The following is a 26,039-nucleotide window of genomic DNA, read 5'->3' on the forward strand; positions in this document are numbered from 1 at the left end:
AGAACACCTCAGGGCAATCTCCCTTGTGGTACACAGGGAATTTCTTCAAGTCAGTTTTAGACAATTGGCCCACCTCAGAATCTCTATTGTTATTATTATTCTGGTTCATCATTTCCAATTTTCTTAACTCAAACGCCATCTTCTCTAACTCAAATTGTCTTTGCCTCTCCCTTTCCCTTTGCTCCATTTCCCTCACCCTCAGTTCATGCTGTTGGGCTAGGAGCATTTTTCTGAGTTCTGGGTTCTGTTCTCCCGTGCTCTCATCCTGCACTGAGCCAAATTCCTCCTCAGAACCTTGGTCTACCTGTGGTTCTCTCACTTCACCCATTTCCGCCATTTGACTTCGAGTCAAGGGCATAATCCCCCCCAGAACAGGCTGCCTTCAAAAGTCAAGCCTCAAAATAAAATGACGACTTTTTTTCTTTTGCCTCAGGAACAGCCTTCTATAGATTCCTGCTGTTCCTTCAGCACTAACTTGCAACTGTTGCCAGGCAGAATCCACCCCCTCTGCTAGGCCTCTCAGCAGACAGGCTAGATCACTGTTACTTCACACAGCTTTGCCTCAGCCCTTTCCCACCAAAACGGGTTGCCTCAGAGCTCCCTAATCTAGTCCCCAATCTGAGTGTGCACGTTCTTCCACTAGCGCACCTCCCCGTGAGGTAAGCCCAGAAGACTACCTACGCGCTCTCAGATTCTCCCTGACTAGACCCCCCTTGCTCTGGGCACACTTGCCAAGGCTTTGCTGGACCACTGGACAACTGGACCAGTCGTATCCCACACGCTGGACACCAATCAATGTGACAACCCCAGACCTACTGGAGTATGCCACACTCTAATTATGCTGCCACCAACCATTCCCTATAAGGAGTCACACAGACCAGGAATGGATTTTTAACAAACAAAAGAACAAGGTTTATTTAAATAACAAACAGGGTAAATAAAAAGATCAAGTAAATAAGATACTGTAACGTGGCGTAGTCTCAATCATATACATACAACAGTTTGGTTCACACAGAACACTTTAAAGTAAAGCACAGACCCTGAACCTATCAGTTCTGGCTACCTATAAAGAAACCTGAACCTATCAGGTATGTACGAACTGACACACAGTTGTACCCAGTCTGACACACAGACTCCAACTCCTGCTTCTCCACACAAGCTCCAAATATATATACAGTACAGCCCCTCCTCCCTGATGTCCCGCCTTCCACTCCCCATAGGATGGAACTTTCCCTCCAAACCCATGACAGACAGGTAACATCAGTGCTGTATGTAACAGGCATGTATATGGAAATATCAAATATGTATGAACTATAAGAAGGATTATGCTGAAAAGATTAAATACATAGTTTACTGTATATAAGAATGGAGATCATCAAGGAATGATCAGGCCTGTGTGGATATTATGGTGGATAAGAAATTTTAAAGAGGAAACGAGGAATGTGTATGATAAGAGACAGATGTATGGCAATGCAGATGAGAGAATTTAAAACATTTATTACAAATTTAGGATGTTATATACTTAATTAGGTATATAAAATAGCGATGTGGAATATAACATGTGCAGATGCACATGGATATATTATTTCTGTAGTCAGAACTTATATAACAGATAAGCTGGTATGGGAAATACCTCCCCATCTATATGTTTGTCTTGTTAGTCTTGTAAGTTTTGTTAGTTTTATGTGTTATTGTTTTGTAGGTATTTCTGTTGTTGTTTGCTGTAGGTATGTATGTTATAAAAATAATAAAATGTTTTTTAAAACAGAAAAATTAGGAGTAGATGTGGTGTTGTTACAGGAGACTCATCAAAATAAGAACAAAAAAGAGATCATTAAGCACCCAATCTTAGGTGAACAATATATCGCAAATGGAACAAATAAGGCTAGAGGGGTGGCAATAATCTTCATGAAGAATTCAAAATTTGAAGTGATTGATTATGTGGAAGACCCTGAAGGCAGATATGTTATAGAAAAAGGAAAATTGGAAGACAAATTATTAACTATTGGTTCTTATTACATCCCCAACATAGGTCAAGCAAATTTTATGCAGAACTTTTTAAAGAAATGTAAAAGAATTTGTCTGGGGAGAAATTATCCTAGGCGGAGACACAAATTGTATTTTAAACAAAAGCAATACATCAGAAAATAGAAAGGTATCAAATGATGGTAATAAAATAAGGAAGCTAATAGAGAGATCAGGTTTAATTGATGGGTGGAGATACTTAAATCCTAAAGTGAGAGAATATATATATTTTTCTAAAAGATATTGTACCTAAGAATTGATCACTTCCTTATTTCAGAGCCTGGTCTCAAATCTGGACAAAATACAATCTGCCCCAGAGATAGCCTCTGACCATGCACCATTAAAGCTTTCTTGGGTCAATGAAGCAAAGAGTGAATCTAGAATTTGGAGATTAAGTTCTAATGTATGTTTAAATATATAAATTATTGGAAAAATAAAGAAATTAAAATTTTCTATGAAATAAATGATATTGCAGAAATAAAATCAGCATTGCTATGGGATGCCCTAAAAGCCTACCTAAGAGGAATTTTTATTATGGAAACCTCTATAATAAAGAAAGAACGAAATAAGCTCCAAGAACAATTAAAAAGTAAAATAAAAAACACAAACAATTAGGAACCAAGAACATAATGAACTAATAAAAACTAGAGCAGAGTTAGAAGCATTGGATATAGCAAAGGTTCAGACTGCTATGAACTATTTAAAGAAATAATATTATGAACATGGAAATAAAAACACTAAACTGCTATCATATGCAGTTAAAAAGAATGGCAGCAAAAAGAACAATTGTCTCATTCAAAACGAAGGAAGGAATAATGGTAAATTCACAGCAACAAATACTCTCTATATTTATGGAATATTATAAAGAAGAAGTAACAGCAGATATAAACAACAAGAAATTTATACATACATTACCAATAAACCAAATTTTAGAGAAACATAAAGATTATTTAAACAGCCCAATAATGAAAACTGAAATAAATTCAGTTATTAAAAAACTTAAAAAAGGAAAAGCACCAGGCTGTGATGAATTCACAGCTGATTTCTCTAAAGTATGGGAAGAAGATGTCATAGAACATCTTCTAAAGCTATTCAATTCAATTTTGGGTGGTGAGAAAATACCAGAGTCATGGCATATGGCCAGAATAATAACTATATTAAAACCAGAAAAAAATCCAATGTCTCCTTCATCTTACAGACCTATAACACTGCAAAATCAATATCAAAAATTTTCTCAACAATGTTCGCACAAATATTAAGTAGTTTTGTAACTAAATATGTTCATGCAGATCAATATGGTTTTATGCTAGAAAGACAAATGTGAGATGCTATCCGGAGAGTACTGAATATTATATATACAGCTAATAAAGAAAAAAACAAGATAACAATACTCTCACTGGATGCCCTTAAGGCCTTTGATTGGGTGGAATGGATATTTATGTTTGATCTTTTGGAAAAGATGAATATGGGTAAAATTTTATTAAAGGAATTATACATAGGAGCAGCTGCTATGGTACTTATTAATGGATTAGAATCTAACAAATTTACATTATTTAGGGAAACTAGACAAGGTGATCCCTTTTCTCCAATTTTATTCGCATTAATAATAGAACCTCTTGTGGCAAATATAAGACAAAGTGGAAACATTAGAGGACTGATCATGAAAATAGATAACACAAAATAAATTTATACACAGACAATATGCTCCCTTTTTTGGGAGGACCCGTTACAAAGAATAGAACGCTTAAAAGAAATATTACAGGAAGATAGTCAGTATACAGGTTTAAAAATTAATTTCCAAAATCCATGTCTAAATATCTCTATTATAGAACAAAATGAAATTTAAAAAGCATCTCAGTTAGAGTTATGCTATTCAAGTTTTAAATATTTAGGAATATGGGTAACAAAAAACCTTAATAAATTAATTTATAGAAACTATACAAATCTATTTAAATTAGCAAAAGAAAAAATGACAAAGGGGGTCAATTTAAACCTATCAATGTTGGGGAGAATTGCTCTAATTAAATCATATATATAACCAAAATTTCAATTTCTATTTCGAAATATTCCACTACAGCCAGATAAAAAAAAGTAAAAACATGGCAAGGAAAGCTATAAAAATTCATTGCTGGAAAGGGAAATAAGATAAGATTCATAAATAGTGTTAAATATAGACAGGGTCAAAAGGGGGGATTAAGGATACTACAGCTCCAAAAATATTATGAAGCTCTACAAATAAACCAAATTATTAAATCTATACAAATCAATGAGACTTGCAAGAATCCTGATTGGGTGGAAATGGAAGATGAAATGAAAATGGACAAAGTAAATAAGTACAGTGGTGCCCCGCATAGCAACGTTAATCCGTTCCAGGAAAAACATCGCTATCCGGAAACATCGCTATACGGAATTGAAAACCCCATAGGAACGCATTAAACCTGAACCGAATCAATTTTTATTCTGCTTAAACACTTATACATCATTTTGTGAAATCAGAAAAGATTTTTATAACAATGTAAGAGTTATAGCTAATTTGTTAAAGGCCTGTCCAATAGTGTTCATATGTACAATAGTGTCCATATGTACAATAGTGCCCTCCCATTTGTGTTCTCCCATGGTTGGTGTGCAAAGGCATGCTTTCTCTCATATTAGAAAGAATATATATTCAATATGACTAGTTGCAACGGATTACTTTATTCTCTATGCAGCTTCCTAGTTCCCCTTTTAAAGTCATCCAAGTTGGCAAACATTGCTACATTCTCTAGTAGCAAAATCCATAGTTTATGTGCTGTGTAAAGAATTACTTTATATCAATGTCCCACATCTCCCAGTAATTTGCTTCAGTGGATAAGGCTTAATTATAGAATTCTATAGGACCCAATATATGCACAACTACTCCTGAATAATGAGGCAAGACAAGTATTATGGGATATACATGGGCCACACTTTTTTGAATAGCCATTATAGTCTCTCTTTTTTTAAAAAATTTAAATTTTATTTTTAAAGAAAAGACAATCCATCATGTTACAAGTAATAAATACAAAGCTTAACATAGTAAACTGTCATCTTACATTGTTATATAATCTAACTGTTGACCAATTGCTATTCCCCATGATTCTCAAAATCATATTTACACCATTCCCCATCACATCTTAAAGAAATATCGACCAACAATTTAAATGCCCCAAATTGTTTTCCAAACCACGTGTCTCGAAATTTATTTTATTGGCATATTTTAATAAAGGCTTCCAATTTTCAATGAACTGACTGTGCCTTATTTGTCCTCTATATAGTCTAACTTTATTAGTCATTTTTTCCATCAACATTGTACGCCATATCTCATTCGTAAATACTTGTAATGAGATACCTTGAGTGTTTTTCCAATTTCTAGTGATCTCAGATGTTTGTTTGTTTGTTTGTTTATTTAATATCCCGCCTATCTGGTCTTGCGACCACTCTGTTGTGATGCCTATATGATTTGCAACTACTGTAATTCTTTATTTTCAAGTTTCTCATTCCCCCTTGTAAATAATGAAAACAATAATAATGTTTCATTCATATCTATTTTTTGATAGTTCAGGATCTCTATCCATCTAATTACCTCGTGCTAGAATGCTTCTATTTTGGGGCAAGAAATCCACATATGTTCCAAAGTTCCTTTTTGTCCATAGTTCCTCCAACATGTATCCGATATATTTTTATTAATTCTGTGTAGCTTTTTAGGATTTAAATGGCACCGATGCACTACCTTCAAAACCGTTTCTTTCACATTTGTGATATAAATTTATATGTGTACAGTGGTGCCCCGCATAGCGAGGTTAATCCGTTCCGGATTAACCCTCGCTATGCGAAATCGTCGCTAAACGGGTAGGGGAAATGTATTGGAACGCATTAAACTTCGTTTAATGCATTCCAATACCTTTGTTACTTACCCGTTCAGCGAGGATTCCAGGTGCCGGCAGCCATTTTCGCGCCTTCGCTAAGCGAGGGCAGGGCGCGAAAACGGCTGCCGGCAGCCAATTCCGGGCTTCCGGCGGCCATTTTGGAACCGCCGATCAGCTGTTCGGCGGCTCCAAAATGGCCGCCGCAATACCTGATCTTCGCAATGCGGGTTTTCCCCATTGCGATGATCGGGGATGTTTCCGTATAGCAATCCCGAAAAAGGGATCGCTATACGGAAACATCGCTATACGGTGCACTCGTTAAGCGAGGCACCACTGTATTTATTCCATATTCCTGTCCAGATTTCCTCAGGTATATTAACATTTACATTTGTTTCCCACACTGTTTTAGGTCCTCTACCTTTTCCATATTGTTTCTCAATAATACTTTTATATATTAGTGAGGTTAGTCCTCTCTTTTTATTTTTATGTTCTTGAATATAATATTGTTCAAATTCAGTTAATGTTCTTAGAAAGCCAGGTTTTTGTTGTAAGTGAATAGTGAAACTCTTATTTGTTTTATTTATAGTCAATTGGATTTTATTTGCTTTGTTTTCTCTTCTATTTGCCTAATAGTTATTGGTTCTCCTGAATCAAATGTCAGTAATTTTATATATTCCAATTTGTCTCCACTCCTTAAATTGTGCATATTTCTCTTAAAATCTGGGTGATCCAAAAGGGTACATAAAGGGGATATTGGCAGGACCAAAGTTTTACTGTGTTTTCGCCATATCCTTAATGTTTTCAAAATGAATGGGTTCTGTATTCTCTTTTTCTAATTATTCCCGTGGTATAAATATACAGTGGTGCCTCACTTAACGGGCACCCCGTTTAATGACGAATCCGCATAGCGATGCGGATTTTGTGATCGCAAAAGCGATCACATTGCGATGTTCCCTATGGGGATCATCGCCCGCTGGTCAGCTGGGGAAAATGCCGGCGGGCTCCCAAAGACCCCATTTTCGCACAGCTGATCGGCGGTTCCAAAATGGGCGTTGGATGACTATTACTACTAAGGAGGAAATATACCTAGGTTCCATAAACAGCTGATAGCTAAAAAGTTTATGAAAATATAGAGCTTTTATTTGCAGACATATAAACACTTTTGTTACAGTACATATTCTCAGAACTCAAGAAATGTGTTCAGCTTGTGCATAACACTAAGTTGCCTCATCTTACACAGATTAAATTTGATGCAAGCATCTCACATTACAGTTTTCCAGTTCTTATAATCAATGTTAGAGGTGTGTATTGCTGATAGTCCATCTGCTGTGCAGCAACAGAGGCAGACAGGTATCTCAGTCTCTGAAGAACTATGTCACCAGTTTGAAGAATAAAAGCTTGATCCAGGATGCTAAGCTACAAAACTGAAAATTTGTTACCAAAGAGGTGGCACAATCTTTCCATCTTAAGGATCTAATTCAGAAACATTCCAGCACTTGGTTCATGGAGCACACGAGGTGTGGAGGTGGATGGCGAGGTAATATTCCTCAGTGAGAAGAGGCGGATTCTAGACCCCAGTCCAAACAGCCTTGCACACTACACCTCACTCCCTTGGGCCTCAACAGATGATGATTGTAAGCTCTAGTAGCACTGAACACAATGATAGCTTAGGGGGGATTTCTGGAATCATCCTTTTGGTAGTGTGTGAGTGATATATGGGATAATGTTTTTTTTACCCTGATGTGCTATTATTACTTTAAAGGATAGGAGCCAGAATAACAGTTCTTAGATGGAAGTCCGTTTCCAAATATGGATTGCCTTGCTGGGTGTGGCTATTCAGTTACTGGGCCCCACTATGCTCACACCTTTGAAATAATTAGCATTTCATCATCCCTTTACTTTATTGCATTTAGAGTGTGCACTTTATTTCATGACAGAGTTGGGGAACCTGTGGGCCATGACATGTTTTGAGAGTCAACTCTCTTCAGCACCACCCAGTATAGTAATAGGTTATGGGAAATAGCATTCACAGTGTATGAAGGACCAACAGTTCTCTGCTATTGGCTTACTAGGGGGGAAATCCAATGGAGCTGGTTGTGACAGCTTTCAAATAAACAGGATTAGACTTTTTGTGTGTTGGGAGGAGGGCAGCCACAATTCTACTGATAGCTTATAAAGTATCTTGCAAGGCTTAGGATGTTTTACAGAAACACACTTGATGGAACTCTGGGCTGCTACAGCAGACAGGAATGATGGTATCATAACACCCTCCCTATCCAGTGCACATAGGGCTAATTGCTTTGGGTCCCACATAGCATATTTTCAATTGTTGCAATAATATTGATTATAGTATTTCAAAACAGAGGGCAGCATTGAAGGGGAAGTGAACATGTTTGTTCTGTTCACAATATCAAAAGGGTTAGTGGACACCCTCAAGAAATTGCACTTCTTCTTAATGCCTTTCATTCACTAACATGAGGTAATAAAATATTCTATTTTGATTTACCAGTGCATATTTTCTTACTATCTTCACATATATACAATAGAACATATATTTAATACATCTCAAACCCATATTTTTTTTCTTTTCTGGTTATAAAAAACCCAATACAGTTTAAAATATAATGTTGATTTTCTTTAAACAGTCCAATTTACAGAAATAGCTGATTATGCCCTCTTGTGTTAAAAATGATTTAATACAACTAGAGAATGTAACAACATGTGCATCATTCTCTTACATTTCACTTCATGAATAATGATTTGGTTTGTGGATGGGTCTTGTGATGATATATCTACCCAGCCAAGTCATTAGCTGTTAGCAGTATGGTTTCATTTTTTCAAAAAACTGTATATTGTATTTGATTTTCCCCACTCTTCTCCTTCTTTTTTTTAAAAAAAGACTCTGAAAACAGCTATTTAAAATTATAATACATTATAAATCAGTGGTCCTTCATCACAGCTACTGCCAGCAACCTCCAATTTCGGAAGTTAATTACTATCAAAAAATTTAGCTTCTGGTTGAAATTGTCCATTTAAAACCATCAGATATTAGAAATTTCAATTGGTTTCTTCTCCAACACATGCAGATCAATTCTTCTGTTTAATGGAATCTGTACTTCCAAACTTTCATCTCCTCTGTGGTATTTTCTCTCTTTCCTTAAGCAGATATAAATACCCATCCCAGTTACCAATGTTATTGACCCCAAACTTACTATTGACAGGGCCACCAACGTAGCCATGCAAGATGCTGATTCTACTCTTTCGGTGGGTTGTCATTTATGTCCAGCAAAAGAACAGTTATTTTTGCAGTAGAAGACAATGCAGGGTCACCTCCATCCACTGCTTCCACCCATATGATGTACGAGCTCTGCTGTTCCCTGTCCAGGGAAACCTTAGCTCTTAACACCCCCTTACCAGTATCTATAACAAAGATGTCACTCCCATTTACAACAGAGAGGGCTACCCATCCATTTTGATCTATATCTGCATCTGTGACACCTATAATTCCAATTTCACCAAAGCCCAGAAAATTCTCTGGCACAAAAAAACTGAAATCCTTGTTAATAAACCTTGGACTGTTGTCATTTTTATCCAAAACAGAAAGAGTAACTGTGGCAATTGATTCTCTTGGTGGCACTCCTGAATCAACTGCTAAAACTGTATAGCGGTATTTTTCTCTTTCTTCTCTGTCCAGCTGGGTGGAAACTGTTAGGACTCCTGTGACTTTATCTAAAGAAAAATATGAAGGAGCCTCCGGCCCTAGGAAGTAAGAAACCTGCCCCATTTCTCCACTGTCTGCATCTGTTGCATGAAACTTGGTCAGAAAAGCATGGGGAGCATTATTTTCTTCTATTGATAATTCTATCAGTGGTTGAGAGAAAACAGGTGAGTTGTCATTATCATCCACAACTTGCACTTTAATCACTTTTTTCACATGAAATCCTTCTGTATTCCATGCTATTATGGATATTTCATACTGCTGTTGAGTTTCATAATCCAATGGTTTTGTAATTTCCAGTAAGTACTCGTTGTGATATGGTTTATATTGGGACAATTTAAATGGGCCATCACCATCCAAATAGCAATCAACTTCGTATTTTTCATCTGGGTCTTTTATGGTAAAAAGTGCAATTGGTGTGTTAACAGGTTCTAACTCCCTCAAGTAAACTACCCATTCTGCTTCATTAGCTATAAAACGGGGAATCACTTCAGGAGGTCTCATCATGACTTTGATTATGGATACCGATACCATGATCACAGCTGGGATACAACCAGGACCATTGGCCAGGACACTCAACCGGTGTAGACGAGGAGTATCACCATTAATCCTCTTGGACAGCTTGATAATTCCTGTGTTTTCATCAAGGTGGAACAAAGTACGGGACAACTGTGACATCTTCTGGCTATAAGAATAGGTGACCTTAGCATTGATGCCCTGGTCCACATCCACAGCATGGATACAGGCTATTTGCAACCCGATGCTGGAGTTCCCAAAGACAGTGACATTGATCTGGGTCTCATTGAACTGGGGACAGTTGTCATTGATGTCACTGATACCAACAATAAGAGTAGCACTGCCCACCAGTGGTGGAACTCCTCCATCCTCTGCAATTATGAGTGTAACATATTTATCTCTGGCTTCCCTGTCCAAGACACCCATAACAATCAGATAAGGCATTCTTTCCCCACTTTCATTCTCCTCCACGTCCAATGTAAAAACTCCATAGTCATCTTGGAGCTGGTAAATCTGTACCCCATTGGTACCCATATCTGGGTCAACTGCTGAGTGCTCTATAGCTAAGCGGGTGTTGATGGGCGAGTTCTCAGGGACAAAGAGGTGTATCTGAGGCATGGGAAAGTATGGTGCATTGTCATTGACATCATGGATGGCAATCTTCACCTTGACAAGGCAGAAATACTCCTGAGGCAACACCAGAATATCCAGCAACAACAAACATGATTCAGAGGATAGTAATGGCAAGGAGGAGGAAGAGGCAACCATGCTAGAGCCAAGATTATCCTCTGTGCACAGTACCTCCCGGTCAATCTCTTGGTCAGAGGTGTGCAGCTCTCCTGACTGGTTGTTTAAGTTGACATACCTACCTCCCAATCCCTGGGAGGCAAGGCTGAAAAAGAGAGGAAAGTTTCCCCATCGGGACTGCTGCTCTTCCTCATCTTCTGCTGCCCTCTGTAGCTGTAAATCCTGGGCCAGATTTCCAATAAGGAACCCAGCAGGCAGCCCTTCACTGATACTGTAGAAGAGTTCAGTGGCACGGCTGTAGCTCACAAAGCAGTTAAAAGGTCAAAGGAACACTAGGAAAATGAATACATTCTGAAAGAGATACACAAAGTTTAAGTGAATGACAAAAAGTTTTATTCGCACCTGTCACACATCACACCTCCTCCCCTTCTCCTGCTTTCCCACAGGTCTTCTCCTGTGAAGAAACTGAAACACATCTGCTAGTTTCTACCAGGCAACAACTCCCCCCCCCCCAATATGAGTATGTCAACTTGTACATATTCAGCACACCTTGATTTTTTTTACTTCTCAGAATTCCAGTTGTAATGTTCACCCTTTTTATGCAAAATAAGTCATGTATTAGTCATGTCCATGGCTAATATGTTTGAGAAGCAGAGCCACAAGAGATGTTAAAAGGCAGAGCCTGGAAGTCTAAGGGAGTTAGAGTCAGGAGAGTCAGAGTTTGGTTAGTCAGAGAGAGGGGGAAACAGATACAGAGTGATAAGACTGGTTAAGAAAATAGGTAGAGAAGGTGGCAATGATACTGTAAGAGAAAAGTGCTTGTGTACAATGATTATCTGAAGAACATCTGGTATTATTAAATCTGTTTCACTTCAATAAATAAGGTCTGTTTGTATTCACAAGACAAGTGTTCTGACAAATGTCATTTATATTGTGGATTGAAGTAATCCACTGGTGGCAGCGAGAGGAAAGCGCGACATGAGCCTTTGTGAGGGCAGAACACGCAGGTGCCACTAAAGTGAACACCACACCAGTCTTCAATCTAAACTGATCATTTCCTCTGCCATATGCTACCTCCTGGCCATGAACCATAAAGTTCCTATGTTCACCACAAATAAATGCCCTTGTGTTTATCCTTGTGTGTATGTTTTCTAAATATACAGTATACTTATATTAAAAAGTCAAAATGATCCGTATGTGTATATACACACATCAAACTTATTCTTTAAATCTCCATCGTGCAACCTCTAGGACACTGTTCAATGTAAACAACAACATAAGAACTAAAGGGGAAAATGCCATTGCTATTTAACTTTCATTTTAATTTTTCTACTGTCATCCTAGGCTTCTAGAATGTACCACCCCTATCTGTATAATAGGCCTCACAGTTGTATGTGGTCTTTAAAAGAAAGAAACAACAAACCAAACCTGCAAATAATGTAAGTGGCCAGGTAATAAGTGCCAATGCATAATTCACTCTTATTTAGATTAATTCATCAGGATTGGTTCCTTTGGTCTTTAGATCACTGAAAGACCATGTTTCCAAAATACTGCAATTAAATATGTCTCTGCTACAGACTAACCCTTTCATTGCCTCTTTTGGGAGAGCACACATATACTAAATCCAACTGCAAATCATCATAGACATTGACTTCTGAGGTCCCCTCCCTCTGGAGTTTAATGTGCACTCTTTCTAGACCAGTGCTTAGACTAGTAAAACTCCCAGAAGCCTTCACCACCAGTTGTGCTGGCCTGGATTTCTGGGAGTTGTAGTCTAAGAACATCTGAGGACCCAAGATTGGGAATCATTGCTCTAGAGCAGTGGTTCTTAACGTGGGCGATAATGCTCCTCAGGGGGCGATTTCATTTTTCAGGGGGGGCGGTAGAACGAAAAGGGGCGGTGTGGGGGCGGTGGAGCAAACCAAACCTGTGAAGGCAGCTGCAGCCGCTGTGCTGGCAGTGGATCCGGTGCCACCACCGCCAGACATTCCAGCTCTTTCTGCCTGCCACGCCTCGCCTTTCTCCCTTAGGGGAGCACCAAGTGTGGATTGGATGGAAGGAAAGGGTCTCTCGGGTCCCCGTCCTTGCCCGGTGAAGCGCTGCCTTGCACCTGGGTGCGGAAGGACAGACAAGCCCCGTTTGACCATCCTGCCTTCCCGCCCACCTTCCTGCCTGTTGCAAGGGAAGCGTGGAGAGAAATGGGTCGGTTTAGGGTGGTGTGGCAGGATTTCTAGGGACAGGGCTGGCTCGGGTCATCCTGGGTGGGTGGGAATTTGGCAGCTTTTCCGGCTTTTCTTGTTGTCCTGTTGTAGCTGGCTGGCTGTCAGAGGGGAAGAAAGTTCACCTGGCCAACTTTAAATGGCTTTGAGGGATGTCAAACTTGAGATCTTCCCCTGTCTTCTGTGTACACGGGTGTGATGTGCCTCTATGTGTAAATCCTCTGGGAGAGAAAGCTCTCAGATTGAACTGAGAGCGCTGAGGGCAAAATCCACGGGGCTGTCATGGAGAGACAAGCAAACGCACTGTGGAAAGTCAGCCGCTCCTCTTTCTCCCCAAACCCTGAGGATCCGTTGAGTGAAGGCGAAAAGGGCAGCATGTCAGTGGCTTGAGTATAACAGTTTGCTTCAAGAAGGGGGTGGCAGGGGCGCTCCAAAAAGTTTAGACTACAACTCCCACAATCCCCTGCCCTTGGCCTACCTTCCTGCTCATTGCAATGGAAGCGCGGAAAGAAACGGGTCAGTTTGGGGTGGTGTGCCATCTCTCATTGAGCTATTCAGCAGTTCAGTTGTTTATTGTTCTGTTGGATACTTGGAAAGTTGTTTTTAAGGTAATTTGTTATGTATGTTGTTGTAACCCTCCTCCCCCAAAGTAATTTGTGTGAGTAAGTGTTAGTTACTCATTACTTTCTGACTACTGCAAAACCCTTAGGACTGTGAAGTGATTGGCATAAAACTTGAAAATTCTTCTCAAAATCTTCTGAAAAGATAATGTGAAAATGTTACATTAAATAAGTTTCATGTGTAGAAGGTTGCTTTGGTCAACAGACTTTTGCATTATTCTAACAATGCTCCTTGAATTAAAAAAAAGAATTTAAATCTGCTACAAGGCAATATACAATCCTAATTTGCTTCTCTATTTCCTTAATATAAAGTATATCTATAGAATTTCTCTCTAACATTGCTCTGCTTTTTCAAAAAAATTATTTTGAGACCCAAATGGGTTGCTATCTTGAATTTAGGGTTCAGACAGGAGCAAAATCAATATTCCTTTCCTTTCAAACAAATACTCTATTATTCTAAGATTCTCCAATTCTTAAAATTCTGTTAGGACTTGTAGCTGAAGTGACAAAACCAATTGCTACCATATTATTGCCAGCAATGGCAATAATATGCCAGCTGACATATTATTGGTCAGTATGAAGACTAAGTCTTTTGGTGAAACTAGAATGGGCCATTAATACATAGTCCTGTCTATGTTTTCATCAGGATGTGGCTAGAAGCCATGGAGACATATTGTTTTTAATTGCCACCTTTTAGTATCAGAGGTAGTTTGTGGAAGATAAAGTGAAGCTTTTATCAAGCTGCATTTTTCAAGCTTTGGAATACATAGGCTTGTGTCCAGTAAGGATCATTTTGCTGGTGGAAGGAGAAATTAGGCTGTTTCCCTACCTTAATTTTCTGTCTCCTGTGCTGCCCTCATTCTCCATTGCCACCACACCAAGCTCAGTTACCCAACTCACACTTAACAGCAGATCTGAAGTGGTCTGCAAGAGGGAGGAGCATCACTGAAAAATGTCTCCTTCCCTCTTCTGAAAGGGGACAGTGCCTTCTATCAGTGGAGTGACTTCCACTGGATAAAAACCTCAGCGCCCTTTTTTCATTTTCATGTCTTGTTTTGTGTTTTGCCCATGAGTGATTGATTAGGCATCCTTCAGTCTCAAGAGACTATGCTAACGTGCTCTGTATGGAGGACTTGGAACAGCATATCGTGTGGCTGAAAAGGCCAATTTGAGAGTGACCATCCCTTCCACACTGAACACAAATACAGTCTGTCCCCTGTCCAGCTCCCTGATTTTGCTGTTTTCGTGACTGCCTCTTTGCCTCGGCTTGCTGGACAAGGGTCACTTCAAATTGGGAGAGGCTGTGATGCAATGCCTGCCTCCAGGCTGAACACTCAGATGTCAAGGTTTCCAATCTGTTGAGGTCCATTCCTAAGGCCTTCAGATCCTACTTGCAGAGATCCTTGTATCGCAGCTGGGGTCTCCCTTTGGGGCAATTTTGCTGCACTAATTCTCCATACAGGAGATATTTTGGAATCCGATGTCAAAGGGATCTGATGTTGAGCTATCAAAAACTATGGTGCCCTTCATTCCCCCATGAAAGGACCTGATGATGTTAAGGAGTCGAGGTGGACATCGAATCTTGGGAAGTATTTTAAAAAGGCCCTCCCTGCTAACCAAATCAAAGGCCTTTGTGAGATCTATGAAGGCCACAAAGAGTGGCTGTTGTTGTTCCCTACATTTCTCCTGCAACTGTCTGAGGGAGAATACCATGTCAGTGGTGGATCTGTTAGCTCGAAATCCACACTGTGATTCTGGAAAGACTCTGTCTGCAAGGACCTGAAGTCTCTTCAGCACAACACGGGCAAGCAATGCTGAGAAGAGAGATGCCAGGGTAGTTATTGCAGTCGCCCCTGTCTCTTTTGTTCTTATACAGTGTGAAGATGTTTGCTTCATTTTTGAATTCTTGTTGTGCTCTGTAAAACATTTTGTGTTTCTCTTTGTATTGTACTGTACTTTTTAACGTGCACTCCAGTTCGATATTATATTTTGATTTCTCAGTTTTATGGTTTCAATTTTTTGTGCTCTTCGGATAAACTTTTTATGTAGAGATATATATACAGTGGTGCCTCGCTTGACGACGATAATCTGTTCCAGCAAAATCGCCGTACAGCGAAATCATCGTCAAGCAAAAGTAAAAAAACCAGTAGAAAGCATTAAAAACTGGTTAATGCGTTCTAATGGGGAAAATACCTCATCGTCCAGCGAAGATCCTCCATAGGGCAGCCATTTTCCGGTGCCTGTAAAGCGAGCAATCAGTCCTAAGCACAGCGGGGAGCCATTTTGCACAGCGGGGAGCCATTTTGTGACCCACCGATCAGCTGTTTCAAAACTATCATTAAGCGAAAAATCAGTTCCCGAAGCAGGGAACCAATTGTCGTAAAGTGGATTTCCCCCATTTGAACATCGTTTTGCGATCGCTATTGCAATCGCAAAAAACTCATCGTAAAGCGGATTCGTTGTGGAGCGGGGTAATCGTCAAGCAGGGCACCACTGTATATAATTTGTCGCTCTGATTTTTGTTGCTTTCCTTCTGTAAAAATTTTCTTTGTGTCTTTTTAACCCTTTTTGTAGTGTGCATGAATATGTATTTTCCTCAAATTTTAATTTAATTTCAGAGTTTTCGTCTTGAAATTTTTAGTTCCTTCATTGCGGTTTGTTTTTAAGCCCTTTTTATATTTCTTTTTGCATCTTAAAATTCACTTGTAACTAAATCATTAAATGTTACTGTTTTTTTCGGGCATTTCATTTTCTTGCAATTGAATTTTATTTTCAGGGTCATTGGATTTAAGTGCCTTGAATGAATGAATGAATGAATGAATGAATAAGATATCGCCGTGGGGAGGGGGGCAATGATAACTTCCTCAATGGCTCAAGGGGGCGTTTCTTTCAAAAAGGTTAAGAACCACTGCTCTAGAGCAACTCCCTAAAGGGAAAGTGAGATTAATTTGAATTAATGAGCAAATATAGATAGGAATGCCCAGCTGGCACAAAACTTCAGTAGCTTTCTTTTCTTTCCTCCCCCCCCAACTCCTATTTAGAGACCAAGGTAATATTTCCTGGAATTTATAACCCACTTCCCTTTCATTCACTTCTCCTGTGGAACACCAACTCTTCTCGGAGTTCACAGACTACCCCATGTAAGTTATTGCCAAAAAGGGCACGTTTATTCTTGAAATGTTTTGCCCACAACCCTGTATATCTCTTCTCCCCACTCCTGTTTGCAAATGATGCACATTTGGATGAAAGGCTGAGGAAAGCTGATATCCAGTTTTTCCACAACGAATTACTTAAAAGTAATTCAGTGTTGGATCAGGTAAGCATAGTTGCCGGGATTTACCCTCAAGTAGGTGCATGGGATTCGGTATTAATTCTTCGGCAATCTTAGCACGCTTATCGATTAACATTCAGAACTAACAGGTTTGCTTCCTGAAACTGTTGTTTCGGTGCTTAGTGCCCCCTTCCCCCACCCCTTCCAAGAGAACCACAGCGCCCGTTCTCTCTCTCCCAACACCCCACCCCCGCTCCTCAGGATCGTTCCTCCTAAAACTGACAGAAAGAAATGTGTAATTTCGCCTCCCGAATTGGAAACTTTCTCTCGATCCTTTTAGGGACCAACTTCTTCATGGGTTTATTGATCTCAAACCGAACATCTCGCCTCGGTGACGTCCCGCTGATTTCTGCGGAAATCTCTCAAATTAAGCGCTGGTAACCTCGCCCGAATTCCAGCCTCGAGGCTTATTTTTTTTAAAAAAAGATATACCCTCAGCCCAAATAAGGTGAGAGAGCGAGAGAGAAGATGTGGGTTACCGGAAGGTTCCTTTGACTGGTGGCTGTACTGCTCCAGGAATAAGCTCGCTGCCCCATAGCCAGCTGTCGATATCTCTTCCTCCCAAGGAGCCCTCTAGATCCTAGGGCTGGTGGCAAGCTCAGCCTCGTCTCATTCCCTCGGCAGCACATTCAAAATGCGGTCACTGAGGTTCTCCGACAGGAGGAAGAAAAGCAGGCGAAGGGGGAGGATTTTTTTAAAAAAAATTTTTAAACCAAACCACCGATCCTTGGCGGGAGGCGTTTGGGAATAAATCAATAAATTGGAGTCACTCCCTCTTTCGGCTCGGTGGCTCTACTTATGCAAATATCTCAGAGAACTCCAGCCAATAGCCTCGCACGACGCTCAATTAACAATGAACAGCAATGGGGTTGCGGGGCGGGGGAGGCGAGCGAGAGTGAAGTGTCCGCCGGCGTGCGAGGGCAGTCACCGCTCGTGATCGAGCTGCGGGACTGTGCTTGCCCGGCTTGTGACGTCGAGGAGCAAACGCTCCTTTGAGGCGCTCGGCGGCCGGCCTTGTCCCTCGCCTCTGTTGCGCCTGCAGAGCAGCCCGTGCCAATGCCGTGCGTCGGGGTGGGGTGACGGGCACGAAAAACAGGAGGAAAGAGCGGGCGGCGCTCTTCAGTCCTCAGTCGGATGCCTCCAGAGGCAGGCGTTCACTCGTAGTGAGCCGTCTCGCTTGCAACTGGGCTTGGCTCCCTCCTGCGTGAGGGAACGAACGGGCAGGCAGGCAGGCACCGGAGAGCTTAAGCAGCTCCGCCGGATTAAGGACGGGATCGTCAACGGGAGCGCCTCTTTCGTTTTCCCGACGAAAAGAAAAGAAAAAGGCAACGGGATGTATGCGTATGTATGAATGAATGAATAAATGAATGAATGAGAAAGAAAGAAAAAGAAAGAAAGTCGGTGATCTGGCGACAGGCAAGTAATCGTCCGGGCGGGCTCCCATCCTCGGGTAACTGCGTGCCTGGCGAGGTTCCTGCAGGGAAAATCCCTTCCGAAGGATCTGGGCCTCAGGAACGTTGTCTTTGAGGTCCTGGGAGAGAAGGCGTAGAGGAACGAGTGTAGGTGTACGTGAGGGCTTCCTTTGCCGGTCTTGGTAGCCTTCCAGTTTGGTTGCCCCGCACTGTGTCTCAGATCGCCGGAGTGTCGTCCTGTAATGTGGAGCAGCAATCAGCTCTCTCTTTGCCCACATTCATCCTGGAACAGGCCCATGAAATAGTAAGAAAAAAAATGCTGCGGCTTCCTCGCTCTTCATTCTGCTTCTCACGTCTTGCGGGTTTCATGTGTAGGTATTCTAAGGGGTGTGAATGCGAGAAATGCATTTGGGAGCAGCCAGGGTGGACCAGACTAAAGGCCTGGCTTGTCTACCGCTTTGCTCCTGCAGAGGCCAGGACGTGGACAGAGAAAGCCTACCATCGGACTTGAGTGCAGGAACACTGCTCCTCAACTACTGAAATCCATAGATTTACTTTGTACTATTAAAAGCATTCCAGTACTGTACTCCCTTCTCTCCCCATGTGACATTAGAATGTGACAAAACCATGGGAACTAGAATGTATTTGAAAGTCTATGCTTTTAAAAAATATTTCCATTCTTTATGCCGACTTACTTGTTTTTCCTTTCCTCCTTTATTTTTCTGCTGTTCCTCTTTGTAAAAAACAAACTATAGTGGTGCCTCGCAAGACGATGTTAATCTGTTCCACGGAAATCGCTGTCTTGAGAAAATATTGTCTTGCGAAATCAAATTTCCCATAGGAATGCATTGAAAATGAATTAATGTGTTCCTAGGGGGAAATTTTTTTTAAAGGAACTTAAGGGGTAGGGAGCTGGGGAAGCACCATGGGAGGACTGGTGGGGGGGTCACCTCACCGCAATCACCAGCTTTGGAGGTCCCCCGCCAGTCCTCTGATGGTGCAGGAAAAGCCTCCGAAGTGCTTGAAAGTGGGCACAGGTGGTTTGGGGGTACCCCCGCCAGGGCTTTGATGGTGCAGGAGAGGCCATCAGAACCCTGGCAGGGTGCCCCGAAGCCACACGCCCTGGCTTTGAGGGTCCCCCGGTGCTTACCTTGCACCATGGGAGGACTCGCGCGGGTCCCTCTGCACAGCGATCGGGGCTTGACGGTGCATGGAAAGCCTCCAAAGTGCTCAAAAGTGGGCGCGGGTGAGGTGATTGTAGAGTGAAAAAGCCCCATTTGAACCATCGTTTTGCAATCGGTAAAACGATCGCAAAAAACAATCGTAAAGTAATTTTGTCGTAAAGCGGGGCAACCGTCTAGCAAGGCATCACTGTATATACTTCATTCTTTCTCCATATCCTTTCTCCCTTGTTGCTCTCTCTAGAATTCTTTAACTCTTGAGACACTTAAGTTGGTATGTTTAACTGAATTTTCTAAAACATAGGCACTTGCATTTGATATCCCACTCTACATTTGCCTTCTTTTTTGTGTCTTAACTTCCTAGATTGTAAGATTAATGATAGTGTTTGTATGTTGTATATTATTTTGTTTGCAACCTGTAGTTACTGTAGGCACACCTAAATCAGCATCATTAATCTTGATTTAAAATTTTCTTTGATCACATGGAAGATATAACTTATTTCTCTTTTTAAATTTCATTTCTTTCCACTGGTTATAATAGTTCATTTTGTTTCTATATGCATGTAATTAAAGAGTTTCATTTAGGATTCCAACCCTATTTATTTCACCTTTCACCTTTGCTCCTTGTCTTGTCATTAAAAATTTTATGGATTTCATTAGTGAATCATTTCTTGAGACTTTTCTTTTGGGTATAGGAATTATCTTTGCATTCTTCCCTGACAGTATGTTTGTTTGTTTGTTTGTTTGTTTGTTTATACCCCGCCCATCTGGTCTGGTCAACCACTCTGGGCGGCTTCCGATAAGGTGTATACGTATGTATTGTTTTTGACCTCATTTCTATGGTTCACAGTGAATTCAATTTAATAAAGTAAATTTGCATTTTATGTGATCTTTGGCTGAATAGTTCCATGGTTTAGGTATCTGGGTATGGAGCAAGATGTTGGGAATTTGATTCCGCACTGTGCCTCTGGAGAGAAGAGGCAGCTTTTGTGGCCTTGGACAAGCTTTGCAGTCCCAGGGTTCCCCCAGAAGAAGGGAATGGTAGACCATTTCCGAGTACTCTCTACCTGGAGAACCCTAAAAAGAATCACCATAACTCAGGATTGACTTGATGGCATATGATTATTTTTTTGCATTCTTCAGGAAAAATATATCTAAATTATATTGGCATTATTATAGTTTTTCTTTTCTTCAGGTTTACTCTAATTTTTTATATTAATGGTTCATGATCTCTATGGAGAAACTGGGGCATATAAGATACGGGGTCCTTCTTAGAATTAGCTGTAACAGTCAGAATTTTGTCCAGCAACAGAGATGAGAACATCTCTTTTTATCTCATGTGAAGAAGCTTCCAAGGTCATCTTGTCTATACTAGGGTGGTATGGCTCTCGTTAAAAGAAGTTGTCTCAGCGGTGTAAGCTTTAGGGTCCCAATGCATTACCCCGACCTCAGCTATCCTATACAGCCTGCTGACATTTTGAACTCTGAGGGATTCTTCTCATAGATTCCTCCTACACCAGACATTCCTCTCTACAGGAAGAGTTCTGTTGTTTGCACAGAACTCACATAGTTCTTAGAACTTTAAAATGAAAATTCATCTGAGTATCCTTGTATAAATACATAATCCCTCTTCTGGGCAAAAGAATGAGGTATATCCTAGCGAATTAGTTCTTTCTTCAAATATTTTGTCTTTTTATTTTGCTTTTCAAAATAGAAAATTAAATCAGCAAATTCAATACTATTTTGTATGTAATCTATATTTCATGTACAAAAAACTATCATTCAAAAATGTAAAAATACTAATAAAAATATGTCAGAAGATATTTTATCTACACATTAAAATGTGAAAAATATAATTCATAGCCTTAAGCAGTTATAACTTGGACACATATCTGCATTTCTAAAAGGAACGTTTTATAGATAACATACATTTCATTAGTTGTTGCTTTCTCCTTCCTACTCTGCCTTAAATGAGCTGCATTATTTAATTGTCTTTCTGTGCTAGTATATAAATCATAATTATCAAAGATTTAGGCTAAAGAAGTAGTGGTTTGCTATCTGAACATAAAAAGATATACACAATGACTGCTACTCAGGCAAATCTAGGTATAAACATCAGAAATTGCAAAAGAAATTCAAGGAGATAGAGATAGTTTTTACTATAATCTAAAGTAAACAGCATCATTTCACTTCCATAAAAAGTAACATTGACATTTCACCAAGTAGTTTCAATACTAGAAACACACACAGTTACTTTGGGCACATGTTGTTAAAAAGTAGCTTTCAGTCCTTGCAATTTGAACAAAGCCTCATGGTGCAGAGGTTGAACTGCTGTACTGCAGCCAAAACTGTGCTCACGACCTGGGGTTCAATCCCAGGTAGCCGGCTCAAGGTTGACTCAGCCTTCTATCCTTCCGAGGTCAATAAAATGAGTACCCAGCTCGCTGGGGAGGCAATGTGTAGCCTGCATAATTAACTTGTAAACCGCCCAGAGAGTGCTTGAAGCACTATGGGTGATATATAAGCAGCATGCTTTGCTTTATTTTTGAATCTACTGTGACTACTAAAATAATTAGTAAACTTTATGTTCTTTAGCAATGTATTTTTAAAAAAGAAAACATATTTTAAACAAAGCATTCTTGCAGCTGTGGCCGAATTTTTCAAAATTTCTGCTCAGAATTTATTTATTTATTTATTTATTTATTTATTTATTTATTTTATTTCTATCCCGCCTATCTGATCATATTAGACCACTCTAGGCGGCTTACAGTAAAAACAACAATGTAATTTTAAGACTTTACAGCAGAAACGTAAATAAAAAAAAAATAAAGAACAGAATAAGAAAAAAGATCGTCAAGGGTTTTCTGTTGGGAAGGCCCGCCTATACATCAATGTTTTTAGTTGTTTCTTAAAAATGCCCAGCGAGGGAGCCGCGCGAATCTCAGGGGGCAAGTTGTTCCAAAGGCGAGGAGCCACCGCCGAGAAGGCCCGATTTCTGGTCTTTTCCTTTCGGGCCTCTCTCGGCGTTAGGCTCCTCAGCCTTATCTCCTGGCTCGCGCGAGTGACACGGGTAGATCTAGGTGGGAGAAGGCGTTCCGCCAAGTATCAAGGTCCTAAACCGTTTAGGGCTTTGTAAGTAAGCGTTAACACTTTGAAATCAATGCGGAATCGGATGGGCAGCCAATGCAATGCGGCCAGAGTGGGGGAGATATGTTGGTATCTTCTCAGCCCACTGAGTAGTAGAATCAAGATAAAAAAAGAACATTACTTGTTCCTATTTATAATTGTTGGTGAAAGACAAGCGGCTTGTAAAAAAAATAAAGTAAGCAATTTAGAATTCCTTACATGCGCAGGTTTTTAATAACTGTGATAGAGGGGTGTCATGTTCCTGTGTGGCCCTTGCTCATTTCACCAAGCAAGGGCACATGCTACGTGTTGTTCAGCTGCCACCAGTTGATTATATCAACTTTGTTCACTATTAAAGACAGAGGTCCAGGCAATGTATCATTTAAAAACCAAGTAGAAATTGTTTATTTTTTACAAGTGATAGAAGTCCAGTCAATGTCATTAACTCTCAACTAAACAACCTTCTTTCTTCACTATCAACCACCTACTTTCTCCCCCTCTCTCTCCTTTTCTCTTATTTATTTATTTATTTATTTATTTGATTTATATCCCGCTCATCTGGTAAATCTATACCACTCTGAGCGGCTTTACATGCCTCTGCCTCTGCCCCACCTTTACATAGCTCTGCCCCCACCTACTCCCATTGGTGCATGCAAATTTCAACATAAATATTCATGAGCATGGTGAGGGTGAATGCTACATCCCTCCCCCCTTAATTAGTTTGTTTTAGGAGGGGAAACTTAACGCTTTGCCCTCTTAAACAAATGAAGGTTCATGGAAGAATGCAAATAGGCCTTTTAATTTTTTTAAACAGATAATCAGATTTCACATGGTGAAGCCAACATATCAGGGCACTTGGTCCTAGTTTTGTGAATACTTTAGTGCATATCCACATACTAAAAAAGGGATTTATTTATTTCCAAGATTGGTTTGGCATAAAATTATTGAGCCATGCTAAAAACATAATGATAAAATAGTTACATTCACTAAAAATTACCTTTTAGCAGTTTCCAAACCTTACATTAAGATAACTTCTGTGGAGCTCAAACATATTGCAAACAATTCTTGGATGTCTTTTAGGGAGCATATATTCTTTTACGTGGGACATTATACAGGTGTCAGCTGTTTTTAGAGTTAACCTGTTGAACCTGGAACCTAAGGGTCAGTGCAGAGAACAACAGTGGAAGCCAGACCTCCCTGAAGAGACTTTGGGCTCAGGCATAAAAGTCACAAGAGTAGAAATGTCCATGCCAGTCACCTTGGCACTCAGGAAAAGAGGGAACTGCATACAAAGCACCTTTCCAGATCATTGGATAACTAAAAGTTGAGGGTAGAATCTCCTGCTGCTATAAATGTCCTTATTTTGCTTTATTTCTGAAACAACAGCTGCTTTAGAGCTCCAGGCTCCAGTGCATAATCTTTTTGAAATGAGGAAATCGGTATCTTTTAGGCTTGACTTTTATTTTGCTTGAACTGGGAGTCTGCAATAGAATGTAGCATCGTTCCACAGCTACTGAGCAACCTTCATAAGCTTTTATTTATAAGGTAATTTTCTCTAATTAAAATTCACAACTGTCAGGGAATAGTGGTCTCCATTGTATTTGAGCATTTTCAATGAACCTCTGGATTTTCTAAACAGATCAAGCAACACTTAGCTTCAAAACTGGAAAGCACTAGAATAATTTAGTGAGTTGGGCTCACTAGAACAAGCACGTGGGATAGTGATTACTCTGATATTTTTAATTAGGACATATGTGTGTTCTGATGAATTGTGCTCAGGAGGGCTGAGAAAATGTGAAAGTTGTTATATATACACATCAGGTTTTTTACATGTAGTAAAGCCTATTGTTCATTACGCCACATTCCTGGTTCTCTCACACATGGCTTGTGCCAGTCTTTGAAGGGGGGGGGATTTCTCCTGAATCTATAACAGCAAGCAGGTTCCTCTCCTTATGTACTCCTTGTTCCCAGAACAAGGTTTATAACATCACCAGAACTGTGTTTGAGTTCTACTTTACATGGGCATTTAACTAGAGAAGGTTTATGTGGAAAAATGCTAACAGCTGACGTCATTCCTGCCTGTCCATCACAGAAGCTCAAAAGAAAGGAGCCAAGGATAGGGCAGTAGGGGCAGAGTTGGAGAGACAGTTAGACAGAGAGACAGTTGGGAAGGTGAAATGGCAGTTAGGGTTTAGGAGAGAGAAGAAGCTAGGACTATTGTGGAGCGAAGCAAATCAACAGCCAGTGAGAGCATGTCCTAAAGCTGCCTACTGCCCACCCAGTAAAAATTAAAAGGAACCGACAAGCATTCACCAAATGCCAAAAATTTTATTTATTTATTTATTTATTTATTTATTTATTTATTTATTTATTTATTTATTTATTTATTTATTTATTTATTTATTTATTTATTTATATGCCACCCATCTAGACATGGTCTACTCTATGGGAGAATAAAATCTCAGAATGCCTTCCCATGGGCATGATATTGTTAAAAGTTCAAAGAAATTCACTTTCCAATATGTTTAAACCTGGTTCCTCAGCCATTTATTAAACAGATTTCACAGGACCTTAGGTGACTTCTGGAATTTCTTACTATCGAAAGCCCTGTATCCCCCCCTCCATTCTCTTTTTTTATTCGGGCAGGCTTTGACAGATGGCTGGTTGTTGAGGAAGGACCTTTTCATCAGATGGGTATTCTTGTTTCTCTGATTATGTCTTTTACACTGTATTTTAAATTTGTTGTGTTTCTGTTTATTTTGTGCTTTAGTTACTTTTTAACAATCTTATTTTAAGCTGTCTTGAGTACTTTTTCAAGAGAAATACTGCATGTGATAAAACTAGAGTCAGTCAATATATCAGTCAAGTTGTCTACTACTCTACAACAGAAGTTATCTGGGTAGATTGCAAACCAAAGTGCCACAAATTATGCCACAAAATGATTAAAACTAAAATTCTTCCCACAAATCTTTTTTTCTAAACAAATAACTGTTTTTCTTCAGCGTTTGTGTTGGTTTCCTAACAGTAAAATCCAACTGATTATTGTTAAAATCCAGAGAGAGAAAGAGAAGAAAATAATAGAGAGAGAGAAAGGGTATAAGCGGAGCCATGAGAAGCGAGAATAGGGGAAATTCCAGGGCTCTGGTGGTTTGGTTTTGGAGCAAAATAATGTATGATCACTGATTGTAGATTTCTCCCCCTTTACATTTTTTCTTTTCGGAACAGTCTTGAGATACTTTCTCCCTTCCCAGCCCCCCCCC

The 26,039-nt window shown here is 40.0% G+C and overlaps 1 protein-coding gene and 1 long non-coding RNA gene across 3 annotated transcripts in view; one reads left to right on the forward strand and one right to left on the reverse strand.

The window, feature by feature from the left end:
- The window catches only part of LOC140708050 (protocadherin-20-like), a 54,129-nt gene extending 36,195 nt beyond the window's left edge, over positions 1–17,934 (reverse strand). The window contains exons 1-2 of one of the 2 annotated variants that reach the window (XM_072994746.2): positions 17,540–17,934; positions 4,070–11,241 (exon numbers count right to left, since the gene is read on the reverse strand). In XM_072994746.2, coding sequence (XP_072850847.2) covers positions 9,163–10,911 — 1,749 coding nt within the window. In that variant the 5' untranslated portion in view covers positions 10,912–11,241; positions 17,540–17,934 and the 3' untranslated portion in view covers positions 4,070–9,162. Of the gene's footprint in view, positions 1–4,069; positions 11,242–17,539 lie in introns of those variants that run through there. The other variant, XR_013543726.1, reaches the window with a different exon arrangement.
- A 718-nt stretch (positions 17,935–18,652) lies between these two features.
- The window catches only part of LOC140705828 (uncharacterized), a 117,084-nt gene continuing 109,697 nt past the window's right edge, over positions 18,653–26,039 (forward strand). Inside the window, exon 1 of the long non-coding RNA XR_013543739.1 lies at positions 18,653–18,776. This is a non-coding gene — a long non-coding RNA (uncharacterized LOC140705828). The remainder of the gene's footprint in view (positions 18,777–26,039) is intronic.

Source organism: Pogona vitticeps, chromosome 3 (assembly GCF_051106095.1).
Source record: "Pogona vitticeps strain Pit_001003342236 chromosome 3, PviZW2.1, whole genome shotgun sequence".
NCBI classification, from domain to species: Eukaryota; Metazoa; Chordata; class Lepidosauria; order Squamata; family Agamidae; genus Pogona; species Pogona vitticeps.